Source organism: Carassius auratus, chromosome 11, assembly GCF_003368295.1.
Source record: "Carassius auratus strain Wakin chromosome 11, ASM336829v1, whole genome shotgun sequence".
In the NCBI taxonomy this organism is placed as follows: Eukaryota; Metazoa; Chordata; class Actinopteri; order Cypriniformes; family Cyprinidae; genus Carassius; species Carassius auratus.
The window spans coordinates 13,393,947-13,416,208 of NC_039253.1; the positions used below are offsets into that span (position 1 = coordinate 13,393,947).

Here is a 22,262-nt window from a genome sequence, read left to right on the forward strand (position 1 = left end):
CAAAATATTCAAATATTTTGTTTATTCAAGACTGTGGTAAAGAGAAAGAAACTTCTCCGGAGAGAGGGGAAAATAAACCCAGCCCAGCAAAAATAGATGATAAGGAGCAAAAACCAGGTCAGTATTTGTTCATTGTGTTTCCAGAAACAGAATAAAAGGAGCGGTCGAGATTCCAGATCCATTTTATCTTCAGACTGGCACCTTAAAAAAACATAACATAAACATAAACAAAACTAAATGGGTACAAAACTGTACCTAAACCTTTTTTAACAAATGTAAATGTCAGAAAAAGGAGGTGCTTAAACTTCAGATGTTTGTTGCACAGATCCCGTTATCAAATTATTTTTGTTTAGATAACTTCTTTCAGATTTTTGTATTTTTCCAGCATTAAAAATTAAACAGACATCCTAATTAAATAGTCAACGTTTTGAAAATAAACATATATTTGATAAATGATCAAATAAAAATATATAAAATAAAGTTGTTTTTTTATAAATGTAAAAAACGTTTTTTGACAAAAAATGTGTGTTTGACAAAATGTGTGTAAAAATTGGAAGGAGATTTCTATGTCAGTTTAATAATAAAAAGTGAACCGAATAAAAAATAAAAAGTACCACCCACTTCTGTGTCAAACTGTGTAGTTTCTGAAGCCATTCCTGATGATGTAAAATCTGAAGGCCCTCCTGAGAACCAACTGAATGGAGAGAAAGACTCGAGGGACGACGTGGATGAGAGCCACAGAGATGACAAGAACAGCGTCAAGACTCGTTTCATGTTTAACATCGCAGATGGAGGATTCACAGGTGAGTTGTAGTCTTATTGACGATGTTCTGATTTGCTGTCTCGCTTCAACGGGGCGTCAACACATCGGTTACGTATTGAATCATGGACAGCAGATGAAAAATTCTGGTGAATGATAGGAGAGATCAAGAATGCATGGATGTGCATGAGTGTTTACGTGTTTTCAGAATTGCACACGCTATGGCAGAACGAGGAGCGCGCAGCTGTATCATCTGGCAAAATGTACGACATCTGGCACCGTCGCCATGACTACTGGCTGCTAGCTGGCATCGTAACGTATCCTCACTGTTCCTTCCACTGCGCATTTGAGCTGTCTTATTATTCCTTTAATCATTTCAACAACAACAACAAAAAATCTTCAGGTTGTGAGCTTCATTGTAATTGTGAGTAAAGTATTTTCAGTATATGAAGCAAATCCTTAACCAGGTGCTCTCAGACATGGCTATGCCCGCTGGCAGGACATTCAGAACGACCCACGGTACGCCATCCTCAATGAGCCTTTCAAGACTGAAATGCACAAAGGGAACTACTTAGAAATGAAGAATAAATTTCTTGCCAGACGTTTTAAGGTACAAGCTACTGCGTGTTTTATTGGAATCCATTCAAAATAGACTTTTATATTCACACATTCTTCATCCACATTTTAGCTCCTGGAACAGGCTTTGGTAATTGAGGAGCAGCTTCGGCGCGCGGCATACCTGAATATGACTCAGGATCCCGGTCACCACGCCATGGCCCTCAACACACGTTTCGCAGAGGTGGAGTGCCTGGCTGAGTCCCATCAGCACCTCTCCAAAGAGTCACTGGCTGGTAACAAGCCAGCCAATGCTGTGCTGCACAAAGGTCATTTTCTAAAAATATAATAAACACCCTGATGCTTGGAACTGCCCCATGTTGCTTGCTGTTCATAACAATAGCTTGATCAACCGAACAGAAACTAAATGTACATGTTGTTCACTGGTGTTGTTTCAGTGTTGAATCAGCTGGAGGAACTGTTAAGCGATATGAAGGCTGATGTGACGCGGTTGCCCTCCATGCTTTCGCGGGTCCCACCCGTGTCCGCCCGGCTCCAGATGTCCGAGCGGGGCATCCTCAGCAGACTCACCAGCCGGGGCAACGAGCCGCCACCTCAGCAGGTCAGCGTCACACGTCTTTTGCCATATGTGCAATCCATATAAGATGAATAATAGATGGTCCTCATATAAGAATGGTCTGTTTCATCTCCCCTCAGCCTTTCCCTCAGGGCTCTTTCGGCTGTTCTCAGATGTATAATAGTGGTTTCGCCGGAGGGTTCCGTGGACCTGGAGGCACTGCGATGGTGAACTACAGCCAGATGCCCCTGGGGCCGTACGTCAGCGGTTAGTGGCCTACATTAGCTTTGAAATGAAGAGCACATAATAATCAAAAACCTAGTGGTCTGGTTAAAGGAACAGTACACTAAAAAATGAACAGTTTTTCAACATTTAAGGCCTGTTCTCACCAAGACAATAACTATAAAGATAACTATAGCGATAACTGTATGAACATCCACTCCAAAGCACAAATATTGCAGTATGTGCGTATTATTCTGGAATGTGCATTTGAAAAATTACTAGTGAGTGCTCTTACCTCAACCTGAAAATATTTTAATTGAGATTTTTATGGATTTTTATGCCCTGTAATGTATGTTTTTTGTATGTTTCTCAGGAGATATTAATTCTCCTGTCAGGTTGTAATTGAAAATAAAAACTTGTCTGGTTAAAGGTTAAATAAATAAAATCAACGATTACATTCTGTTTATTATATGTATGTGTTGTGTTTGTTGTAGTAGTTGCATGGACTCTTCTTTTACATTTAAAATTATTATTAAAACGATGTTTTTGTTATTGTAGTTATTGTCGTTGGTGAGAACGGGCCTTTACTCGTCTTCGTGCCATTCCAAACATTTTGAAAAATGCCCACAGAATTTTCAAAATATCTTTTTGAATATCTTTTATCTGTGTTCTGCAGAAGGAGCTGGTTTATCCGAAACAGATGACACCAACAGTAAACTAGTGCACAGATATCTACAGTACATCAATCTCTAGTTTGTTACCAAGGGAACTTTCGGAGATTCTGTGATTAGTTTTTTTTTTTGTTATTGTTAAATAAAATTAAAACTACTGAATTTAAATAAATATTAACTGAAATTAATGTTTATACTAAAATTACTTAAACTAATACAAAAGTATGTAACAAATTACTAAAACTAGAATTAAAATGTCATGAAAAAAGCTAAATCAAAATATTAATACGATGAAATTACTAAATGACGAAATTACTAAATTACACATGACGAAATTAATAAAAATATCAAGACAAAAGCTAAATCAAAACGATAATGCATTCTATAATAGCATACAAATAATACTAATATAACACTGTGGGCAAGCAGTCTGAGAATAAGATTTAGCTGACTGAGAAAGTCATTAAATAGATAAATACTGTATATAGAAATTTTATTCTTCTGTTTACTTCTTCTTAGTGTCCACAAACGGACCTCCGGGCCCAAGCAGTCACCTAGAGAAGAAGACCAATGATGCTCTGCGAGATGTGGCCACACCTGATCTGAAATCAGGCAAACCTAGTGATGTTATATGCATTGAGGACTAGCACGCAGCCATTCCGTACTCTTTCTGTACAATAGGACAAAACTGTGGAGAACTCCTCCAAACGATAAATATTAAACAGCAAACCTTATCATTTGCACTTTTGTCTTTCAGAATCTATACTTGTACGCACCTGTAAGTTTTATTCGGCAGAGTTCAGGTTTTTTTTACTTTTTTTTTCAACTTCTACAAATATCTTGTTCAGTTACTAAGGACGCTTATGAAGAGGGCACCATTGTTTTATTTTTATTTTTTTATTATAATTATTATTTTTACATCATGGCTGGTTTTTCTTGGCCATGAAGATTTTTTCTTCTCTGCTAACAATGAGCCATCTGGAGGTGCAACTAGTTTCTGGCCAGCCTGTGCTTTGCTCCTGACTATGCTCATGGACTGTGTATCGTTGCTGCCCCTGCAGGTTATTGCTGTGTAGTGCATCTAAAGACAGAATAGTGCAATGACAAAGATGATTTTACAGTACGTCACCACTCATGTTTCCTTTTTCAGTTGTTCTGGATTGTTTTTTTAAGTTTAAATTCCTCTTTGAAGAGAAAAAGAGCATTGACCATGAATGTTAAAAAATTCTTTACATTATGAAAAAAGAGTGTACACTTAAAATTATCAGTATCCTAAGATCATAAGAGCTGCCTTGTGTTAAATCACATGGAGTACTAAATAATACTCACTATAAAAAATGACAGATTGCACCACAGTATGGATAGAGTATGGAATTACATTTGCTTCAATAAAAATGAATGAAACGTTATAAAACTGAACGTAACTTTTTCAGAAACTATCAAAAATATGCCATTACAAAAGAAGAAAAACACAATGAAAATGAAAAAAATTAACACAGTTGCACAAATGTAACGGGCTCTTCAAATATGCTTCATTTTTGTTAATGTTTTTCAAAGATTCGTTTTCGCTGATCGTGGATTCTTGAATGCATTGCCACAGATTTCGCTTTTGCTTCGCAGTTTTTCATTTCAGCGCGAGCCACTGAGTGACGTCTGTACTTCCCGGTCAGAGAGCACCTGTCCATCAAAAGCTGACTATCCAATCAGAGTAGATCACTGTTAGCCCCGCCCCCACGAGAGGTTTGTGTCAAAACTCCAAACTGCAAAGCAAAAGCGAAATCTGTGGCAATGCATTCAGAATCCACGATCAGCGAAAACGAATCTTAGAAAAACATTAACAAAAATGAAGCATATTTGAAGAGCCTGTTACATTTGTGTGACTGAGATCATTTTTCTTCTTTTGTAATGGCATATGTTTGATAATTTCTGAAAAAGTTACGTTCATTATTATTGAACTAAATGTAATTCAATAATAGAGCAGTATTAAATCAATGGCAAATGAAATGTTTCATGAACTATGAGCTAATAGTTTGAAAATCTTGAAAAAAATTAACACAACTTTAATAGAAGGTTTCATTTTAAATGCAATGTGTACGCTATTCAAATAATCTGGCAAGCTGTTGAATACTTCAAAAATATTTTGATATGTCCCTTGGTTTGTAAAAAGCAAAACAAAATTATTTAAAGTAATTCACTTGCCATGGAAATGTATAGGGTAATTATACAGACTTTAACGTTGAAAAAAAAGTCTGCACACAATTCCATAAGCCTGGAAATTTTGGTTACGTATAAAAGCAGTCTCACAACTTTGTATGTTCAGTTGTTTTATATAAATTCGGTTTAATTTCAATTTTGCTGAATAAGTCATGTAGGTGCTTCAACACAATACAAGTTTCACATTTCTGGTACAATGCATTTTTGTAAAGGCATTTTGTTTGATTTTACAAAGTGAGGGACACTTCTCAAAAAGAAATGATATTCTATTATTCTAATATTGTTACGTACTTTTATAATATTATATTCATGCAATCAACAGCATGTCTGGAATATTTCTGTTTTTAGTTTCTGGAACAAAGTGAATAATGTTCCACAGGGAGATTCGTGCATTGTTTCGACCATGTTCTTGAATTCCTCACATTCAGCTCCTTTTCATTTGTAAACTTGATTCTCCCCGTTTTGTATCATTAATATCATATCCTTTTATTGTCAGATGCATTTTGCTTGACATTTTGTGAATTACTGAAAACATGGACCCTAAGTGCGTTGGTTTTACTAAGCCAAGCTTATGGATAGTGTTGACTTGATTGTTCTGGTGCCATAAGTGGTATGTATATGAATTGTTTTTGTTTCAATTTGAAATAATCTGCCTTGTGTAACTGTCTTTAAGCAGCGCACTTTATATGGAGATCAGATGTTACCATAAAGACGGCATCTCCTACAGTATTGTTCAAAATAATAGCAGTACAATGTGACTAACCAGAATAATCAAGGTTTTTCGTATATTTTTTTATTGCTACGTGGCAAACAAGTTACCAGTAGGTTCAGTAGATTGTCAGAAAACAAATGAGACCCAGCATTCATGATATGCACGCTCTTAAGGCTGTGCAATTGGGCAATTAGTTGAATTAGTTGAAAGGGGTGTGTTCAAAAAAATAGCAGTGTGGCATTCAATCACTGAGGTCATCAATTTTGTGAAGAAACAGGTGTGAATCAGGTGGCCCCTATTTAAGGATGAAGCCAACACTTGTTGAACATGCATTTGAAAGCTGAGGAAAATGGGTCGTTCAAGACATTGTTCAGAAGAACAGGGTACTTTGATTAAAAAGTTGATTAGAGAGGGGAAAACCTATAAAGAGGTGCAAAAAATGATAGGCTGTTCAGCTAAAATGATCTCCAATGCCTTAAAATGGAGAGCAAAACCAGAGAGACGTGGAAGAAAACGGAAGACAACCATCAAAATGGATAGAAGAATAACCAGAATGGCAAAGGCTCAGCCAATGATCACCTCCAGGATGATCAAAGACAGTCTGGAGTTACCTGTAAGTACTGTGACAGTTAGAAGACGTCTGTGTGAAGCTAATCTATTTTCAAGAATCCCCCGCAAAGTCCCTCTGTTAAAAAAAAGGCATATGCAGAAGAGGTTACAATTTGCCAAAGAACACATCAACTGGCCTAAAGAGAAATGGAGGAACATTTTGTGGACTGATGAGAGTAAAATTGTTCTTTTTGGGTCCAAGGGCCACAGGCAGTTTGTGAGACGACCCCCAAACTCTGAATTCAAGCCACAGTACACAGTGAAGACAGTGAAGCATGGAGGTGCAAGCATCATGATATGGGCATGTTTCTCCTACTATGGTGTTGGGCCTATTTATCGCATACCAGGGATCATGGATCAGTTTGCATATGTTAAAATACTTGAAGAGGTCATGTTGCCCTATGCTGAAGAGGACATGCCCTTGAAATGGTTGTTTCAACAAGACAATGACCCAAAACACACTAGTAAACGGGCAAAGTCTTGGTTCCAAACCAACAAAATTAATGTTATGGAGTGGCCAGTCCAATCTCCAGACCTTAATCCAATTGAGAACTTGTGGGGTGATATCAAAAATGCTGTTTCTGAAGCAAAACCAAGAAATGTGAATGAATTGTGGAATGTTGTTAAAGAATCATGGAGTGGAATAACAGCTGAGAGGTGCCACAAGTTGGTTGACTCCATGCCACACAGATGTCAAGCAGTTTTAAAAAAACTGTGGTCATACAACTAAATATTAGTTTAGTGATTCACAGGATTGCTAAATCCCAGAAAAAAAAAATGTTTGTACAAAATAGTTTTGAGTTTGTACAGTCAAAGGTAGACACTGCTATTTTTTTGAACACACCCCTTTCAACTAATTGCCCAATTGCACAGCCTTAAGAGCGTGCATATCATGAATGCTGGGTCTTGTTTGTTTTCTGACAATCTACTGAACCTACTGGTAACTTGTTTGCCACATAGCAATAAAAAATATACTAAAAACCTTGATTATTCTGGTTAGTCACATTGTACTGCTATTATTTTGAACAATACTGTATGTGCCATTTCAAACGCAGTAGAAACCTCTTTTAATAACTTCTATACTCAGTTTCAGTCTGTGGTATGTCATGTTAATTAATGTAGACAAAGTATTCTGTTTGTTTACTGCATCTCAGCATCAATGTAAATGGCACTGAAGTGTCATGGCTGACCGTAAACGGGATCAGAGCTTCATTTGCAGTAGTTTTAACTTAAGGGGTTCAAGATGATCATTTTTGTGTAAACTATGAATGTGGAGAAAATGCAGTTAAATGTTCACATGCACACTTGCGCTAGAAAAAACTCAAATGATTTCAATGAAACACTAAGGCCGCCTCAAGAGTCAAGGGACCTTAAATCCAAGGTTATAAAGAGAGTCTCGGCAGTATAAAATGTGTTGTGAAATTGAGTTTTGGTTTAATCATGTGTAATGAGTTTACACCATTTCAATCGTACTTTTTATCACAGTATTGCTATTGACATTAAGCTCCATTTAAATGCAATCAAACTGAAGCCAAAATGAATGTATGAAGTAATTAAAAAGCTTCAGTCTAATATTAGAGAAGTCTTTTCAGTCAAGTACACTAGGCTTCAAAAGCTACCAAAAGACCCTGGTCTAGACACCTTTGTTGCAACAAACGCATAACATGTGAGATGTCTTTAGATTACTTTAAACCAGAGGGATCTATGTCCTGGTCTCTAAACAGCTGTGGGGGTAAAACAAAAAAAGTAAACAGTATTGTTATTCTGAAGAGATAGGAATATCAAAAACAGATAAGTGAATTACTATCATTTCACTTTGTACTCAGTGTATTTGTTTAATGTTTTAATAAATCCTCTCCAATAATTTTGCCAGTGTTTGCTTCTAATTTAAGTCTAAGATCCTGTGGTGAACTAATTAATAAAAATTCAAAGTCATGTTTTTGCATCGCGTGTGTGTGTGTGTGTTTGTGTTTGTGTGGATGGCTGGTCTGACAGGTCTTAGAAAAGGTGCCACTGTAGTATCTGACAGTTACTGTCTTATTGCAAATACAGGTCCTGCTAAAAAAAAAAGCATATTGTGAAAAAGTTCATTATTTTCCATAATGTAATGATAAAAATTGAACTTTCATATATTTTAGATTCATTGCACACCAACTGAATTATTTCAGGTCTTTTATTGTTTTAATACTGAGGATTTTGGCATACAGCTCATGAAAACCCAAAATTCCTATCTCAAAAAATTAGCATATTTCATCCGACCAATAAAAGAAAAGTGTTTTTAATACAAAAAAAGTCAACCTTCAAATAATTATGTTCAGTTATGCACTCAATAGTTGGTCTGGAATCCTTTTGCAGAAATGACTGCTTCAGTGCGGCGTGGCATGGAGGCAATCAGCCTGTGGCACTGCTGAGGTGTTATGGAGGCCAGGAAGCTTCGATAGCGGCCTTAAGCTCATCCAGAGTGTTGGGTCTTGTGTCACTCAACTTTCTCTTCACAATATCCCACAGATTCTCTATGGGGTTCAGGTCAGGAGAGTTGGCAGGCTAATTGAGCACAGTAATACCATGGTCAGTAAACCATTTACCAGTGGTTTTGGCCCTGTGAGCAGGTGCCAGGTCGTGCTGAAAAACGAAATCTTCATCTCCATAAAGCTCTTCAGCAGATGGAAGCATGAAGTGCTCCAAAACCTCCTGATAGCTAGCTTCATTGACCCTGCCTTTGATAAAACACAGTGGACCAACACCAGCAGCTGACATGGCACCCCAGACCATCACTGACTGTGGGCACTTGACACTGGTCTTAAGGCATTTTGGCATTTCCTTCTCCCCAGTCTTCCTCCAGACTTTGGCACCTTGATTTCCGAATGACATGCAAAATTTGCTTTCATCCGAAAAAAGTACTTTGGACCACTGAGCAACAGTCCAGTGCTGCTTCTCTGTAGCCCATTTCCTGCACACGCCTGTGCACGGTGGCTCTGGATGTTTCTACTCCAGACTCAGTCCACTGCTTCCGCAGGTCCCCCAAGGTTTGGAATCGGTCCTTCTCCACAATCTTCCTCAGGGTCCGGTCACCTCTTCTCGTTCTGCAGCGTTTTTTGCCACACTTTTTCCTTCCCACAGACTTCCCACTGAGGTGCCTTGATACAGCACTCTGGGAACAGCCTATTCGTTCAGAAATTTCTTTCTGTGTCTTACCCTCTTGCTTGAGGGTGTCAATGATGGCCTTCTGGACAGCAGTCAGGTCAGCAGTCTTACCCATGATTGCGGTTTTGAGTAATGAACCAGGCTGGGAGTTTTTAAAAGCCTCAGGAATCTTTTGCAGGTGTTTAGAGTTAATTAGTTGATTCAGATGATTAGGTTAATAGTTCGTTTAGAGAACCTTTTTTTTTTGAGTTTTCATGAGCTGTATGCCAAAATCATCAGTATTAAAACAATAAAAGACCTGAAATATTTCAGTCGGTGTGCAATGAATCTAAAATATATGAAAGTTTAATTTTTATCATTACATTATGGAAAATAATGAACTTTTTCACAATATGCTAATTTTTTAGAAGGACCTGTAATAGATGTTTAGGGTATTTATTTAATAGTGGGAAATTACAGAGAAAACATTAGTCTCTAAATATAGTTTTTAGACCACAAACGAGTCCTTTGCTCATCTAAATTGACAAAGCCAGTGAAAATCAAAACACACTCACACACAAATCATTAAATCACGAAAGACAGCAGTTATTCAGCTCTGAATTCACTTGTTGCAAACGCCTCACACCTGAAGACAAACTCTTGCTTTAAGTTGGGAAAGCAGTGGTTTTGGATCCCGAAAGCCATGCTGAAGAGACAGCAAAGAAGTCTCATAGCCAGAAGGAATAAACATAACTAGCTTGCTCCAGGGCCTGGGAATCAAGACCGGAAACTTGACTCTTCTGGCATAGAGAGCTGAAACCCAGTGTGGGCCAGCTGAGATGTGGGCTTACACTGACTGGTAGCTGGCTTGTGCGGATTGTAAGCCACTTGGCTGGGACACCGACTGATAACAGGCTTTTGCTGACTGGTAGCTGCCTTGTGCTGACTGCAGGCCACTTAGTTGTAACATTCGGGTAATGAGCCTGTCCTGGTTGTTCAAGGCTAGTGGGCAGGGATAGAGACTGGTAACCAGCTTATGCTGACTGTAGGCTGATGGGATATGATGGAGGTTTGTAACGTGCCTGTCCACCAGGATGAGACACAGACTGGTAATGTGTTTGGGCTGGTCCATCCTCTGCTCCACAATGATTTGTCAGATATGGTGAAGAAAACAAGTCCGACCACTAGATGTCGCCAAATGTGCATTCTATTGAAAGCTTCGAGTAATGAACCGTTTTTCGGCACAATTTCATGAAAGCCTCAAACTCTTCAGAATTCATTTGATTGAATTGGTCGAAAGTACCTAGGCACTATTATCGATAATGAATTACATTGAATTACCAATAGATTGTGTAAGATGAGCCAATAAAGACTTTGTCTGCGGAAATGAGCCAAATTAAATATTGATAAGACATTGATGACTGATTTTTATAAGGCATACTTTATGTGGAATCGATTTGAACTTTTCACTGATTTGCTGGTCTGTCTCTTTAAAGGTCAAACAAAAGAATTCTCTATCAAAGGTTGTCACTAACTGCAGTAAAGTAATGTGTGTGGAATTACCTGGGACAACAGATTTGTTTGACATTCAGGTGATAAAGAAAGCACATCACATATCTGACACATCTCACCCTCTTCATGATTCATCTCAGACCCTCCTCAGGCCCCTTCTATAGGGTCCCTCTAGCTAAAACAAACAGATTTCAATTTGTGTTTGTTCCATATGCCATCAATTTGCTTAATTAAAATAGAAAGAGGTCGTTTTTAATGTTTTGTCCTTTCTTAATGTGCTATTAATGTTGAGCATTTGTCTGTCTTGCCTGTATGTGGTATAAAAAATATCATGCTGCAGAACAAACTGCCCCTAAGGGGGCAATAAAGTTTTTACAATCAGTTGTCATGAAAACCTGTAATATACAATTATTAGGTTCAGGTGTCAAAGCCATTATCACAGTAAAATCGCTAACTCTACGTTCCAAAATTCATACTATCCATGCTAAATAGTGTGCGAGATTAGAATTAGTGTGTACCAAGGTATAGTAGGCTATTTTGAAAACGTAGGCTACAACTAATTTTTTTTTTGCACAGACTGAAAGTAGAGGAATTTTGTTTCTGTATTGTGTGTGGGTCTAAACTGCATTTAGAGATATGCCTTCACAATGTACTGTACTGCCAGATTGTGAATTTCATGAATGCAAAAAAAATCGCTTTCGATTCGAATCGTGAAAATCGCTTTAGAGTTGCCATAATTTATAATATGTACATTTATATGATTCTTTGTGTATTTTATCTTCTTGCTGGCTGGCTCTGATCATTGGATGGTGGATCGCTGATGCCCCCTGCAGTTTATTGGTATGTATTTCAGGTAAACTCAGTTTGTCATTTCCTTACTGAAAGATTTCGGAGGGAGTGTTTGTTTTTCTTCATACTGGAAATATTGTTTTTTTTCCACAGTTGTTAATAGCTGTTTGCCAAAAAACAATTAAGGTCACAGTTGTAATAACTTAGTACAGTAAAAAGACCTTTCTACTGATTCTGAAAAACCCCAGAAGAAAGTTGTCCCTGATCATCTGGCTGAACGTTCCACAGTCCTGCTGCAGGGAGACATAACGACCACATATGTGGTCAGAGGAATAAACTGCGATGTCCATAACGCACTGTAAGAGGCCTAAGACAGTGCTACAGGGAGACAGGAAGAACAGTTGATCGCCCTTGCAGTGTCATCCCATGTGTCAACTGAGATATGTTTGAGAACCTTGGATGAAAAGTGAGGTAATGTCTTACAGCGAGGATGAGATGCACAGTAGCAGCAGCTGGTGGCTACACAAGATACTAAGTGGAACTTTTGATTTTGAGCCCCCTCTTTGTTCAGGGACTCATTCCATTTGTTTAACAAATTAAAACATCTGTTTGTCTTAGTTGTTTGACTAGATAATAACATTAAGTAGATTTAGACTTTCTGGAGTTATATGCACACTATGACAACCACCTAGAAATACATACTAGTGATGTCATTGTATAATAAACCTGTGTACAGGACACAAACTAGTTTGCCACAACTAAGGGAACACCACACAAAGATGAAAATCTAACATGAGGTAAATATTTGCGCCAATCTAGAACTCCACAGGCCAGAGATATTTAACTTCCATTAATATTAGAAAAAAAAAAAAAAAGTATTCCCCTACTTGTCCTAGAAGCGATCACACACCTAACATAATTTATTCCTGCATCAGTAGACCACATTTAAACCCTTTGAGGACTTGGATAGCAGAAAAGAAAAATGGCAAACAACAAAACGACAAGTCTGTTTAAGTGATTTATATATAAAAAAGAAAAACACTCAGAGACCCACTGAACAAGGTTAACTCAACTATGCAGCTATAAGTTCGCTTGTTGCAACAGTCTCCACATACCTGGTGATAAGCGCTTGTTTAGAGTAGTCTGGGAACATAGTGGTGCTGTATCCTGAATGTCAGGCTGCACAGACGGTGACACAGACTCATAGTTTGAAGCAAGATGCACATTACCAGGTTGCTCTTGGGGTTGGGAACCAAAACTGGAAAGAGACTCATAACTTGACTGCTCTGGCGTAGAAAAGTGCTGGAATCTACGCCGAATAGAAACAGACTGGCCACTGGGCTGGGGCACAGACTGGCAGTGTGCTTGTGCTCACTGCAGGCCACTGGGCTGGGAGCTAGCTGATATCGAGTCTTACCTGGTTTTTGGCCACTGGGCTGCGGCACAGACTGGACGTGTGCTTGTGCTGACTGCAGGGCACTAGGCTGAGACACAGGGTGCTTCTCAAACAGGAAGACTCCCTTCTAGTTCAGTCCTTCAGAGTTTCGTAGGCTAAGGTCCTCCTCAGCATTAAACGCTAGAATGAGACACTCTAGTAAGTGCACGTGGCTAAGTCACATATGTTCCCCATTACAGCCCATTACAAACCGTTATATTATTTAGCTTTCTATTAATGCAATACAATGAGTCACAGTAAGTTTAGTAAGTAATTTACACCAAAACAAAACATAACCTCTATCCTTTAATGTCGAAAACATTTCTGTCTTACATCTCATTATAAATTCAGACAAGCTCAGTACTGACTCATGTTTCATCAGTTTATTTTCATGAAATGGAATGGGTACAAAGGATTGTGGGTGACTGAAGGTCGTGGAGGATACATCCCATGCATCCTTCAAATTCAGCTGAATGAAGGACGTGAAACGAAGGCTGCCTCCCAAGGGTCCTTCCGATTAAGATGGTCTTCGGTGACATTTGATGACATGTTAGCCTATATATGCAGTACTGCAGTCTTCATAGGTTGCAGCCTTCTGTTTGAGAAGCACCCACAGATTGGTAGCTGGTTTGTGCTGATTTGTAGCTGGTTTGTGCTGACTGCAGGCCACTGGGCTGGGAGACAGGCTGATATCTGGTCTGTCCTGGTTTTTGGCCACTGGGCTGGGCCACATACTGGTACCTGGGCCACAGATTCATTTTTTTTTTTTTTTTTTATATATTTCAGTTTCACAAAGAAATGTGCAGCAATAGTCTAAATTATATTAACCATAGACCTAGACTACCAGATTATATTACGCATGATGTAGACAGCATTCGAATTAAGTTTATCATAAATAAACATAACATTAAATTCATAAAATAAAATGGAAAATAAAATATTTTAACCATTTTTAACTATAGTCTCTAGACTATAGACTATTTTACTTTGCACTCAGTGTGTATTTTCTTAATGGGTCATATAAATATTTACATTTCTGTGTAAATATTTCATAAATCTGTTTGTACACAATTTGTGTTTGTTCTAATTAAATGAATGCCGTTTTAGTTTAACCTAAGAAAATTAGGTACTGAAATGTTACATGACTTCTACACAAACATAGTTGTAATATGTTTTAATAATAATAATACATCTTCAATAAGGTTTTTTTCAATTAATTCTCTATTTACAAAACAATCCAAATGTTTTTCAACATTATAGTTTCAAAAAGTATTTTTCAAAATGTATCATTTAAAATGTTTTTCAAAGACATAATTTATTTATAAATGATGAATTGCACAATACTCAATGTTCACCCACTTAGCTAATACTATTGATTCCACTTTTGGCCAGCTTAGAGATGCTGTAATCCCTTTCTCTGTTTCTGTCTGTCTCTCTCCCTCCCTTCCATGCTTGTCATACTCTGTTTTTCCCTTTAGCTCTCTAGACCCTGCCCCTTGGTCATCTAACCTGACTCTAATTGGATGACAAGTCTGCCAGCAGCTCAGCCATTGGTGGAGCTTAACAGCCATTATACTTGTTCAGAAGGGCTGTAACTGTCCAACAGCAGGGGAGGGAAGAAGGAGAGAAAAGAAGGGAGTGACGGAAGCCTACGAGAGCGAGGAGGAGTGGAGCGGTTAGTGCATGGAGTAGGGAACTTGCTGCCTGTGGGAAAATAAACAGCACAGGGTATTTGCCGCCCTCTCAGAGGCCTCAGTCCGGCAGCAGCGGATAAACGGAGGATGAGAATTTCAGGGAGGCAGCTGATTTCATAGCAGGAAGTGCATGGGAGGTTGCTGGGATTAAAGTCCCTCTTGGGAGGTGCTGAAGCTTTCCCGTGGAAGTACTACTGAGGACAAAAAGGTGAGTTATGCTGTTCATTAGTCTATCAATTTCACTTTTTTAGTGCACACCAATGCTCTAAGTTTGCTTCTTGTTCATGCAACAAAGGCAGGGGCACCATGAAAAGGGGTCTTTTCTCTAGAGTGGGGGTAGGAGCAGAGAAGACAGAAGAGGCGACTGTGCACTCTCCCTAATTTTAGTGGCTCATTGGGAAACAGTGGGACCCCCCCACTCCCCGAAACCCTCTCACCGGCCGTTAAAGAGAAAATAATTTGCTCACTTTCAGTGGAACTCAAAAGATAATATTTTGCGTATATTTCACTTGTTCTCTGTTACAGAAGAATGAAAGTCAAAGAGCTTAGAAACAATATGAGGGTTAGGAAATAATTTTTGAGGGTAAACTATCCCTTTACCCCACTGCTAACCAGACACAGATGCAACTATGAGGTGCTAAACGCGAACTGGGAATTGAATATTTTCAGACTCTATGTAAAACCACATATCTGATTTAGAGAGAAATTAGAGCAGCTTTTATGGACTAATTCCAACATAAGATTCATAATCACATACTTGTGTAGGACTGAGGGGCCTCACAACCCCAGCACTCCTAATCTGCATCTAGCTGCCACTCAACTTTCACCGACTTCCTTTTACCCGATTCCAAAATTAGACAGTTTAAAAATGGGCCATGTTATGTTTCCCTCCTTTTTTTTTTTCGCAATGACAGTTCAGCGTCATTAGCAGTCCATGCATGTCCGAGAGAAAGCTGCAGTATAAATGCACTCTGTCAGTTGTCTCTTCAATCCAAAGGGGGTTTTGGGCCCTCTGGGATGACAGAGGCATATGTACAAACACAGGGGCCTCCTAGTGCATGTGATACTGGATATTGGGTGGAGGGTGCTTTCGTCTACATGTTAATGAGAATTTGAAGGTTTCCGTCAGGCACCCTGAGGCGTGTGAGAAAGTCTTCAGAAAGTGAAAGATTTTGTATGAAGCCCTCTGTCCTGTTAGAGAACACATTACGCAACTACATCAGAGACACGAAACACTATATGTTCAGAAGGTGAAAGAGGAGCTTGAGCTTTTATGTGATTGTTTCTATAGATGTAAAGACAGAATCGAACAGATCTTTTGAACTTGTGCATGACAAACCACATTATGCTTTGAAGGTTTGAGGATGTGAATGAACAATCTGACTGAACAATGACTTGTTACATGACTCTCTTTGTTGTGTCTTTTATGGTTATATGTGTTTTGGCATCATTATTATCGGGTGGCCAGTGGAATTCCTTGCTACAGTCATTTACACATGACTATGCATTTTATTTTAAAGTTGCAATGGAACAGAACTAGCAACAGATGTTTATTATTATTGTTATTATTATTTATTTTAATTGAGCCAATAATCTGACTATAACTACCAAAAAAAAAAAAAAGAAAAAAAAGAAGGAAAAATATAATGTGTGACTTGATTTTATACACCAGCTGTTGATGGATTTTAAATGAAGGTAAATTAACAATAGCTGATTTGTGAATTTTTATACATATAATGTTGATATTTTTTGTTGTTGTTGTTGCTTATCAAAGCTGCTTTATATATTATGAGTTACAATAAAATATTTTTTTCCCTAAATAAAACATATATGCACACATAAATTGTTTACAACCAGATCTATAACATGCATTTAAATAAACAGACTGAACTTTCATTTCATCCTGACTTTAACATACTATAATAATATTATAATAATAATCATTTATTTATATAGCGCCTCTCCAATCCTCAAGGTCATTTTACAGTGAAGATAATCTTTGAAAAAAGGAATCTCAGTATACTAAGTTTTAATAAGTGGTTTAAATTCAAGAATAGTATTGACAAGCGAAGAGATCGGTGAAGAGAGTTCCAGAGTTTGGGTTCAGCAACATTGAATGATCGACCCCCAAATTGAGGCAAGTTGATATCGAGGGATACTGAGAAGATCAGAATCAGAGGGGTGTAATGATCGAGCTGGGGTGTACAGGAGGAGCAGTTCACAGAGATACCAGGAAGCCAATCGAGATTTAACAAAACTGGAGTGATGTGGGTAGAGTGCTTGGTGTGGGTGAATAGTCTAGCCGCAGAATTTTGAATATACTGTAACATGGAACTGGCAGGTTAACCACTGAAAAGGGCACTGCAATAATCAAGGCGGGATGTGACAAAAACATGGATAATATAATAATATTTAAAACTAACAAAACGGCAGAGCTTGGCAATTACTGGCAACTATTGATTTAAAAGTGAATTATAGACAACCCCAAGGATGAATAATGCATCCTTGCATGTCTGTGGTCTGCAGAATCAGCCACTGCTGACCTGGCACATTTTGAGTATGTGCAATTGTGACAATAGAGGACATGTAGAGGTGTGGACAGTCATCCTGCAGTTTAAATAGAAGGGGAAGGTGCAGTTCCATGGAACCAGCCATTAAGTCAGAACACACTGGTGTTTTTGTTCACATACTACTAAAATTAAGAAAGGAGATTGTGGAAGATAAATATACACGTCGCAAGTTGCAACACAACATTATTTTATTATCTGACATACTGTATTTTAATATTTTGCACTGCATTCTTCAATCCTTTGTTTATGTCTTGGTTTAATATGACATCATGAATCACTGTCAGCATATCCCTGAGCTGTCTGGTTGTAACTCCAGCTATTCAATGCGACAGACTCTTGGGATACTGATAAGAAGCGGAGAAGGACGTTTACTCCTTGTGTTGATACACTGTCGCCTCCATAGTTTTATTAACAAGAACCGTTGGTTGTCTTCTGGTGGTTTGCAACTCAAAGATGGGTTGGTTGAAGGCTACAGGAAAAATATAATAGTATTCAAAAGTGACAATGCTGTGAATATTCTTATATTAATCAAAAACAATGTAAATGCTGTTGTTATGTTGCTGTTGCGGTTATAAAAATCAGCAAACATACATCATGACATACAACACTAAACCCCCCCACACCCAGAGAGGTATGCATATTGATTAACACTTCTTATTTTATTGAGGTTGACATAAAAAATCCAATCATAAATCCAATCAAAATGTTTCAGTTCAAATGCATCTATTACTTACTGTACTGTAGTTGAAGCTGGTAAATTAGACAGATGCAAACACAGACAGGTATTGATGCTGCAGGGACCAGCATGGTAAATCATATTTATTATTGATTTACCTGTTAAAAAAAATGAAATGTAAAGGTCAGCAGTCTATTATAAATTTTCTATTCATGAGAATGCAAGCACATGAAATAAATTTACATAAATTACATTTGTATTATTCTCAAAGATTTTAAACTCTAAATGTTACAAATGAAAAAAAAAAGATTTTAGTTTAAAACTGAACTAGAATATATTGAATTGTCTTTGGGAAGACAGAAGAGGCATATCAAGAGCACTTTACTGAAATCTATATAAAAAATATTATCATAACATCTCTTCAGAAATACCTTCTGTTAAGGGTGCTAAACTTCTTCAAGAGAGTGAAAACAGAACAGCATATGCTTTACAACATGAACAGCCAATCAGAAATGTTTAAACAGTTACAATATAGTTTGCATTAATGTTCTTCCAAGTAAAGGTAAATAACACATTTGCACTGCCCCCAAGGAAAATATTTTTGGATTGTCTTTCATATATTTTAAGTTTGAGGTTTGAGGTGCCATCAGCCAATCAGCGTCATCATGGTGTCATTTTCCTGTGATTCCCTTTGAGACTTGCATGTCATACATTGTTATCAAATGGATGAAATATTGGAGACAGACGACCCTTTCTCTTTAGCAGTGCTTGGTCCCACCATTTCTCACATCACATTACATACCACTGACCTTTTGACTTGTGATCTAACAAACAGCCAGGCATTCCTCAGTGATGAATGCAGAAACAACGCTTTGTGAGTTTGTTCCAAGGTCTCATCACAAGAGGCCATTGTGTGTGGTGTAAGATGAAGTGGGCTTGCTGGAGAAACTGTGTTTGTGGTCCACTGTAAGGGACAGAATGCCTTGGACACAATTGCTTTATCAGAATGGACACACTTATAGGCTATATTCTGAAAAACATGTCTGGTGTTGTTTAGACTCCCTTCCTGATTCCGTATTTGAATAAATGATAAATAATTTCTTGTTACGTTTTCAGAAAACCATATCTTGGCTCAAAGTGATGGTGTCTGTTGCAAAAGACATATACTTAATTATTGATTAAATAATCTAGTGAGCCTGCCTAATTTGTGATGCATTACTGTATAGTTATGTATAGTCTAAGAATGTAGATATGGTAAAACAACAACAAAATCTGATGATACCTTTATGCAAACCAAATTTTTGTAGTCATTTGAGCTCATAATATTCCATTGCAAACATAGTTTTGGGAAAATAGACTTCAACACATAATTGATATTCTGCCTGATATGCCTGGTTGTGACATAATTTGTGTTCTGCACATAAAACCAGCTGTAATTTATTCCCTTAACCCTAACGTTTTTAAAATAATCCAAGTAATTCCTGTACAATCATGTCCTTGTGGATAGTGAGTTCATCTAAAAGCTGGTATCAACAGATGTATTGCTGCAAGGAATTGTGCCAGCAAAGGAAACAATTGTGAGGTCATTAAACTGCCAAATGTGGGATGAGGGAGTATTTTGCCTTAAATGGTGCAACTCATTAAATGAAGCTATTTTTGACAGTGTAGAAGTGATAACTAAAGAATGTGTAATCAACTGTATTTAGTGGTTTATGAGGGGGAGTAAAAAAAACAGGGTTGCTTACAATTACAGTTTGATGACATCGTTTTGATGTTATCTTATAGTGTGTTGATCCAAAATATTACATCCCAGTGATAGATAAACTTGCAATTCGTACAGACAAATTTTTTTGTTTTTTTGTTTGTGTAAACAAACTGTAGGTGGTGTAAATGTCATAAATACATGCCTTACATAGATCTTCGTCATCATATATACAGACTTTATAGAAGCACAAGTAAAAGACCTACATTAGATTAGATTAGATTAAATTAGATTAGATTAGATTCACTGTTTGCATGCAGTGAAGTATGATGTACAAAGTAACATCACTTTTTTCCTTTTTTACAGAGCCTATGTCCACGGCTCACCAGTACATGGAGAAGGATGTGGAGGAAGAAGAAGAGCAGAAAGAAAAAATCAATTTTGAAGAGGAGATCAGGAAACAACAGTGCAAAACTACCTCTGGAGATGAAATAGCAAAATGCAGTGAGCCTCAGAGTCAGACACATTCAAGTGACTTCGAAGTGACTCAGGAAAAACATTCAGATGATTTATCCCAAGCAGTACCTCCTGCTGGTCAGGAGTGTACCAGTTATTACAACACTGGTAAGTTTCTTTTCTTTTCTTTTCTTTTCTTTTCTTTTCTTTTCTTTTCTTTTCTTTTCTTTTCTTTTCGTTTCTTTTCTTTTCTTTTCAAGGCAAGCTTTTGCTATACAAAAGCTGATAACTTATTTCAGCATATACCTGCTTAATCTTTGGAAGTCTTAAATGTTCTTTGTATCTTAGATTAGCCAGCTTTACTAGGTTGTGTAAATTTAACACTTTCCCCTCATTTTCTTTACAGATGCATCACCTACCAACAAAAGGTAAGAAGCCACATTTGCTACTTTCAAAACATTAAAGCAAACACAAGCCAAAACCAGCAATCTGCAAACATAAGTAAATAGCTATGACTTCACTTATTTCAAAAGTCTGAAACTGGTTTGGGACGAACACTGGCTACTTTGAGCTGGTCCAGGAACATTTTGGTTTGTAATAGTCTGATGATGCTGGTAACCAGACTGAGAGTTACTGTACCTGGTTACTGGACTATGCTGGCATGAGTGGGGAAGAGAAACAGACTGGGGTAGTGAGAGGTGGCTAGGCAACATTTGAGGCTAGTAGCTGGAAGGTTCTGGCTTACTTGAAAGTTTGTAGTTGGATTGCACAGGCTTAAATGGGGCTGATGCATATCTTGCCCTGGCTTAGCCAGGCTGTTGCAATGGTCTCAAAGTTCCAGATTGATGTCCACTGGGCTGTGATTCAAAACCATAACTAGGCAGTGCAGGCTTAGCTAAAGACTGTCAGCTTGTGATGACTGGAGGCTGGTAACTCGTCTGTTCCGGCAGCTGTGCTGGTCTGAAAGTGGCCAGGACTGTTGATTGCAGTGGTCCAGGAGATCTGCTGGGTGACACCACAGACACATAGGTGCCCTGCCCAGGCTTCCCTGGGGCCTGGTATCCATGTTTTATGACAGGTTTGATGTGCTGAGCCAAGGCTGAAGATAGTAGTTTGGATTGAGGATGATACCCATTCTATCCTGGCTTTGCTGCAAGCTGGTAATTGGGCTGTGATACATACTCCTGGCATAAATAAAGTTTGGAGCCAATCTAATAAATGTGTCCCCCTTGGGCCTGCTCTGGCTTAAAATCCATTTGGGTGCCATGCTGGACCAAAGACAGATGTCTAGATTGTGCCATTTGCAGGCTGCTTGAGCCACAGAGCAGTAGCTGGCTCCTGGTTACTGTTGGCTGCTGACTTGTGCAACCAGTGGCCTTACAGTTCGATTGAGAGTCTGGTAGTTGGCTTGTGCTGGTTGTTGGGCACTAGCCTGAGATTCATATGGGTAGCTGGCCTGTGCTAGTTGTTGGATATTTGGTTGAGCTACAGTTGCATAGAAAGTTGTACTGGTTGCTGGCCACAGGACTGGGCTAATTGCTGGATGAATGACTGACCCAAAAGTGCATAGTTAGTCTGAACTACTGTAGGGCTGCTCAACTCACTGCTGTGTTACATGATTTGGTAGCTAGGTTGAGATGGATTCATTTTGGTGGAGAGAAGGCTTGAAAAATCCAAAGCTTGGAATCTGAACTGGCCTGAAACCTGAGAGACTGGAACTTGACTGCCATGCAGACAGGGAGCTTGCCTGTGCTAATACATGGCCACTGGTCTGGTTTAACTGCATGGAGCTAGACTGGGCTGGTTCCAGAGCTGGCTTGTGCTGGCTGCGGACCACTGGACTGGGAGATTGTCTGCACTAGCTGTTGAGTGTCAGGCTTTGCCTGAGAGTCCCTGCTGGTCTGCAGAGGAATTTGGGAAGTTAGTTGCACTGGTATAACAGAATCAGTGCTTTGCAATGGCGCCAAGACCAAGGAAGAATGGAT

At 38.4% G+C, this 22,262-nt stretch overlaps 2 protein-coding genes across 4 annotated transcripts in view; both read left to right on the forward strand.

The window, feature by feature from the left end:
• The window catches only part of LOC113111089 (chromodomain-helicase-DNA-binding protein 5), a 29,947-nt gene extending 25,737 nt beyond the window's left edge, over nucleotides 1-4,210 (forward strand). For both annotated transcript variants that reach the window (XM_026275545.1, XM_026275546.1), the window contains exons 33-40: nucleotides 31-117; nucleotides 642-803; nucleotides 969-1,077; nucleotides 1,238-1,370; nucleotides 1,449-1,644; nucleotides 1,774-1,937; nucleotides 2,033-2,159; nucleotides 3,305-4,210. In XM_026275545.1, the coding sequence (XP_026131330.1) occupies nucleotides 31-117; nucleotides 642-803; nucleotides 969-1,077; nucleotides 1,238-1,370; nucleotides 1,449-1,644; nucleotides 1,774-1,937; nucleotides 2,033-2,159; nucleotides 3,305-3,432 (1,106 nt within the window). In that variant the 3' untranslated portion in view covers nucleotides 3,433-4,210. The remainder of the gene's footprint in view (nucleotides 1-30; nucleotides 118-641; nucleotides 804-968; nucleotides 1,078-1,237; nucleotides 1,371-1,448; nucleotides 1,645-1,773; nucleotides 1,938-2,032; nucleotides 2,160-3,304) is intronic.
• Nucleotides 4,211-14,772: 10,562 nt separating this feature from the next.
• The window catches only part of LOC113111090 (rho guanine nucleotide exchange factor 10-like protein), a 101,722-nt gene continuing 94,232 nt past the window's right edge, over nucleotides 14,773-22,262 (forward strand). For both annotated transcript variants that reach the window (XM_026275547.1, XM_026275548.1), the window contains exons 1-3: nucleotides 14,773-15,081; nucleotides 20,188-20,445; nucleotides 20,684-20,705. In XM_026275547.1, the coding sequence (XP_026131332.1) occupies nucleotides 20,193-20,445; nucleotides 20,684-20,705 (275 nt within the window). In that variant the 5' untranslated portion in view covers nucleotides 14,773-15,081; nucleotides 20,188-20,192. The remainder of the gene's footprint in view (nucleotides 15,082-20,187; nucleotides 20,446-20,683; nucleotides 20,706-22,262) is intronic.